General features: G+C 27.7%; 1 protein-coding gene across 1 annotated transcript; it reads left to right on the top strand.

Moving 5' to 3' along the window:
• The first annotated feature begins 3665 nt into the window (after positions 1-3665).
• Positions 3666-4808, top strand: LOC136778103 (uncharacterized). The gene is made up of 3 exons (XM_066734714.1): positions 3666-3870; positions 3947-4669; positions 4741-4808. The coding sequence occupies exons 1-3, from the start codon at positions 3666-3668 to the stop codon at positions 4806-4808; spliced, it is 996 nt and encodes a 331-aa protein (XP_066590811.1).
• The last annotated feature ends 739 nt before the right edge of the window (positions 4809-5547 follow it).

Genomic DNA, 5547 nt, shown 5'->3' with positions numbered 1-5547 from the left:
GTAACATTAAAGTGACAGCTGCAAACAAAGCGGCTTCTTGAAAGGAAACTGATGGGTAAGCAAATTAGGTCTTCATTGCCTACAATTTGTATCCATCTTTTGCATCTGTTTTTAAAAATTTAGTAATTATAATAATTTTTTTGTAAGTATAAACACTAATATTGCGTGAAGAAAACAATTAAATATTGACAAAGTGACTAATATTGAAGTGAACAAGCGGCTCGTTACGTTTCTTCTTCACAAATACAGTTTCGCGGAATAAGCAACATGTTTTTATCAATGTAATAATCGGTGAAATTAGAGTAAGAGAAAGGTAGTGTGCAATTATTTATCTTTTTCTTTCTCTCCCTCTCTCTCTTATTCACATGTACATACAGAAGCCTTCAAATATTAACTGTGTTATTTTCAACACAGGTAACAATAAACCTACTTGTGTATGTGTATGTTTGAAATTGAAGAAAAGGCTAGAAAAAAGAGTACCCTAATTCCTTTTCACTCTGAGTCCACCAATTGTTAGAATAGCAATTGAAAATATTTCATTAGGTGTGGCAGTAGGAATGATAGAGGGAAGAATAAGTTACTTATGCATCTCTTTGTCTATCATTAATGAATCGTGTGCCAATGTCCATCATTAGGAATTATACGCTTTGAAAAGCTGGGTAATTTTTTCTACATAATTTTAGGTCATGCTATATATATATTAATCCCCTAACCTTTGAAGATCACGTGGAAAACGGAAGAAAGTGCAATTCTCTTTTCCCTGCTTATGACCGCATAATGTAATACAGCACACTGATCGAGTCATGCTGTCAAAATTTCTGAAGTAATTGGTTGATAAATGATAAGAATCGTTTCCTCTGTTAGCCTTTTCAGTTGAAAATTCCTGTATTTAATAATTCTGAAATTATTCTAGAAGTGTAGCCTAATAGTATTGAAAGAATTAATGAAAACCAATTTGTAAACACTTTATGACGCATGTTTATTACATATTAAGGCGATTCATAATAAAATGAATGAAGCAATTCCATTCACGTAAAATTTCATGTATCATAGCATCTTATTAATTTTAATAGTCTCATCGGCTCTTGATAATACATATATTATTCTCAGAAAAAGCCTATAAAGATGATGAGTTTCAAAGGTTTTTGTTTTTACTGATATATATGTAATGAATTTTCAACCGGATAAACATGCGAGCAGAGAAAATAACAAGTAAATTGCAATTTTAATTCCAGTACCGAATAACGAGGATGTAATTACAATTTTGTGGACACTTGTTTTAAAAAAACTATTTCTAACATATACTAAAAACTCATTTCGTACTACAAATTCTGTTCCCTCTATACCCATACAGGACCAAGTGACTTAAAGATATTTTTTAAACATAATTTAGTCATTTGGATGACTAAAATATAAGTTTATAAGAGAACTTTTAGTCAAGTGTGCTGTAGGGGTAATGTTAATGGGATAATTCACCAAAATAAACCAAATAAATCTGATAAGTTTAACCAGTTAAAATGAAAGTTTTACCAACTTAATTTGCACTACAAGGATATCAGCTATACTATAGTACCAAAATATTTTTACAAGTTTATTCCCAATATAAAATAGCTCTTTCAGTAAATGTATGAACAATGTATAAGATAAAAAAAATGTTATTACATTAATATAAAAAATTTTCAGTTATTCCATTAGTTCACTATAAGTGAGTAATTGCAATGGGTATGAAATGTCCTTTCGTAATAAGAATTCCTTTGGCACCACAAGTTCTGTTCACTATATTATGCCATTGGGAGAATACGCATGTTTAACCAAAAAGATTTGAAAAGTTTAAAATGTTAATATGAAACTTTTACCAATTTAATTTACTTTTTAAGAATATCAGGTATATATTAGTAAAAATTCTGTAAAAGTTAGACTTCAATATAATACATTACTTTCTGCAATTGTGGGAATAATAAGAGGCTTAGAAATAAATATTACTGCATTAAAATCAAAAATCTCAGTTATTCCACAAGTCCACTATATGTGAGTAATTGCAATGGGTACGAAATGTCCTGTCGTAATAAGAATTTATTTGATGCCACAAGTTCTATTCGCTCCATAATGCTATTTAGATAAAACATATATAAAAAATTAATTCTTAATAATATTATAGCAGTTAACATGAATTTTGAACAATTTACTTATTCAATGATCTGACACTTTCCTTAACTGTTGACAAAGTATAGTTTGCTAACTATAGGTGACGTGTACAATCTCTTTCTGATTCTCTATACACTTTATTATATAATAAAAAATGAATAATATTGTATTGGAAGAAATTGCATGTGGTTTCCACAACAAATATTGTTTTAAATATTGATAAAATATTATATTTATTACATTTGCTTTAAATTTATTAACATTTCAATTTAAAGTCAAGTGCTATATATTTTCTGTTCTTAAGTTTAACATTATGGAATGATAAGTCTTGTGGGGAAAATTTCAATTAGCCAATATTTAAATAGAAAAAATATAAAATATCTGACCTTCTTTTACCCATCAATTGAATTGTATTTTTAATATTCCTCCTGGCTGCTGAACAAAAATTGGTGAAAGCAATAAATAGCTTCTTCAAAGAATATAACTGAACTGGAACAAACTGGAGCCGTTACAGAGAATTCCCGCCAATTTCGTACACTTCCACAAATTTTAAAAGTTCTAACGTAAACTTACTCTGATTTAAACATCAGCAAATCAGAAACTTTACGTCCACTGTAACACGTTTAAAAAATCAAAAATATTCGAAAATTTTTAATTTTTTTTATGTCAATGTTAATTTTAATAAATTAAACATTAATACCCGCACGTTCTCAGAATAGATGTTTCTATTTTGGAGTCAAGACGAAATTTGCATACTAGCAGTCCCATAGATGCTAATTAGCTGCTTTCCTTTTACACCGAAGTGAGTCCGAGCGACTAAGATCAGTGAGTTTTAGTACTCAGTTAGTGACGCCATTTTTCAATGGTTTTTAAGTGAGCTATGCAGTTTTAAAAGGAACGCGCTTTACTCAGTTTTTGATGAAAACTAAAACTAAATTAATTTTATTGGTCAATTCTCTTAAGTCTAGACCGTCTGGATTATCCTAACCTAACCTAAATTTGAAACTCTCCCGCTATATTAATTGTCAAAAACAAAATAAATACTCCGAAATACTCGGATATTAAAAATAATCTTGAATTGTAATTAGAATGTAAAGAATATTTATACTTATTAAAATTATATTTATAAATAGCTTAAATTATCTTCTTTTTGGTACGAAGCCAATAATCAGTTTATATCTTATACGTGCTACACATCAATATAAGTTATTTAACTATATTTATTTTTTTGTTATAGGAAGTTCTGCTGTCATAGGTGCTCATTGTTTTTGAAAATTACAATACTAACGGATGTACAGTAAGAAGCAACAAAAACGAGCTATTTAAAGGAAACTTACAATATCATTGTTATATATCAAATTTACTTTATATCATTAGCTTTTTTGTTTATAATATGATTAATTCTGTTTCTAATAATATTATAAATGTAAAATTTATTCTTTGTTATATTATAACAGTTAGTAAAACGATTGTATTTTAATATATAATTAAATAAAAACTATCAGATTGCAGTAAATGATATGGATTCAGATTTAAGTACATCAAATTCATCGACATCAAAGATTTTTTCCTCCTCTAATTCATCATCAGATTCGGACTTACCTGATCATCCTAGAAAGAAGCAGCATCGTATAACTTCATTTATGGAAACTGTGCACAAATACGATGATGAAGAATTTAAAGAACATTTTAGATTAAACCGTACAACTGTTGACTTAATAATAAGTAAGTATACTTTGTTTCTTCAATGCTTTCTTAAAATAACATAATATATAGCTGTATAAAAAAGCATAAATTTCAGATATTGTTGAAACAGAGCATATTTTACCACAACATACATTTGGTAGAAAAAAGATATGCGCAGAAAAATCAGTTTTGTTAACTTTATGGTATCTTTCAAATACAGAAACATTTCGAGAAAGCTCTGATAGATTTGATATCACTAAAAGTTCATGCCATCGCATCATTTCCAAAATTGTAGATTTGTTGGTAAAAAAAAGTACACAATATATTACATGGCCTATTAATAATGAGTTGCATAAGGTACAATCTGGGTTCTATAAAATGCAAGGGATAAAGGGAGTAGTTGGTGCTATTGATGGATGTCACGTTAAAATTAAAAAACCAGCTTCTAAGTACCACTATGCATATTATAATAGAAAAGGGGATTATAGTGTTCTTATACAAGGTGTATGTGATCATAAGAAAAGATTTATTAGTTTTTTCTGCGGAGAACCAGGGTCTATTCATGATAGTCGTTTATTAAAAAAGTCATCATTATATAAAAAGGGTATGAATGGATTTTTGAACAGAAATTTTCTATTAGGTGACTCAGCATATCCTTGTTTAAACTGGCTGATTCCACCGTTTAAAGACAATGGAAATTTTATTTCAAATAAAAAAATATTTAATTATCGTCATTCTGCAACAAGAGTCGTTATTGAAAATGCTTTTGGGCTTTTGAAGGGGAGGTTTAGGAGACTAAAGTTTTTTGAAAATGACGATTTAAAATTGGTGACAAAATGTATCATAGCTACTGCTGTACTACATAATATATGTATAGATAATAATGATATTGACACACAATTGATATAGATGATGAAAATGATGATAATGATGATTCTATAAATATACAAGGAGTTTCTGGCATCAACGAAATGTGATCCAGACGAGACGAAGTATATATGAACATGTTTAAATGAACACAATTATATAATTGAATAATAATTCTATTTATTAATGACGAATAAGGAATTTTTTATATTTTTTAATGTATGAAATAGTTTTTCTTATAATTCTTATATAAGATACAAAAACTTTAAAAACAAAACTAATTAAATTAACAAAATTTATTTTAATGAACTTTTTATATAAAATTTTCAATTTAAGTAATAAACGTTACTTAATTACTCTATTAAGCTATATAGTATATCAGCGGAAAACTTTAAACACTATGCAAATGTTTAATGGAAAAATAGTTTAAATTTCTTAGTACTGACTAGTAATTATAATCACATTACTTGTTCAAACGTTTAATAAAACGTCAAGCTTTTCTACATTTTAATACTGGTTGGTGTAACCTTAAATCATATTACGCTTGCAAATATTTAATGAAAGGCAACCTTTATCTATGCTGTAATACTGACTAGTAACCTTAATCTCTCTCTCACATTATTTTTATGTATGTTCAGTAGAAAATTAAAGTTTTTTACTTTTTAAAAGTAATTATGTAGCTGTTGCTGTATTTTATAAAATATTAATCATACACATTTTTTTCCTTTAAAACCTTTTGTAAACTAATTAAAGCCTCTATTTTCTTTTTTTCCATTTCCATTTTATCTTTATATAATCTCACTTTTTCTTCTTTATATTTTAAGCTTTCTTTAATGTAAACTTTCCTGC

This window comes from Prorops nasuta, unplaced genomic scaffold (genome assembly GCF_024137725.1).
Source record: "Prorops nasuta isolate Cenicafe-Biocafe unplaced genomic scaffold, Cenicafe_Pnas_1.2 PNAS00013, whole genome shotgun sequence".
In the NCBI taxonomy this organism is placed as follows: Eukaryota; Metazoa; Arthropoda; class Insecta; order Hymenoptera; family Bethylidae; genus Prorops; species Prorops nasuta.
This window is presented reverse-complemented; position numbering and strand designations above follow the sequence as displayed.

Coding starts and splice junctions, on each gene's coding strand:
- LOC136778103 (XM_066734714.1), top strand. CDS start 3,666: ATGGATTCAGATTTAAGTACATCAAATTCATCGACATCAAAGATTTTT. Junction 3,871..3,946: donor AACTGTTGACTTAATAATAA/GTAAGTATACTT, acceptor CATAAATTTCAG/ATATTGTTGAAACAGAGCAT. Junction 4,670..4,740: donor TTTAAAATTGGTGACAAAAT/GTATCATAGCTA, acceptor CAATTGATATAG/ATGATGAAAATGATGATAAT.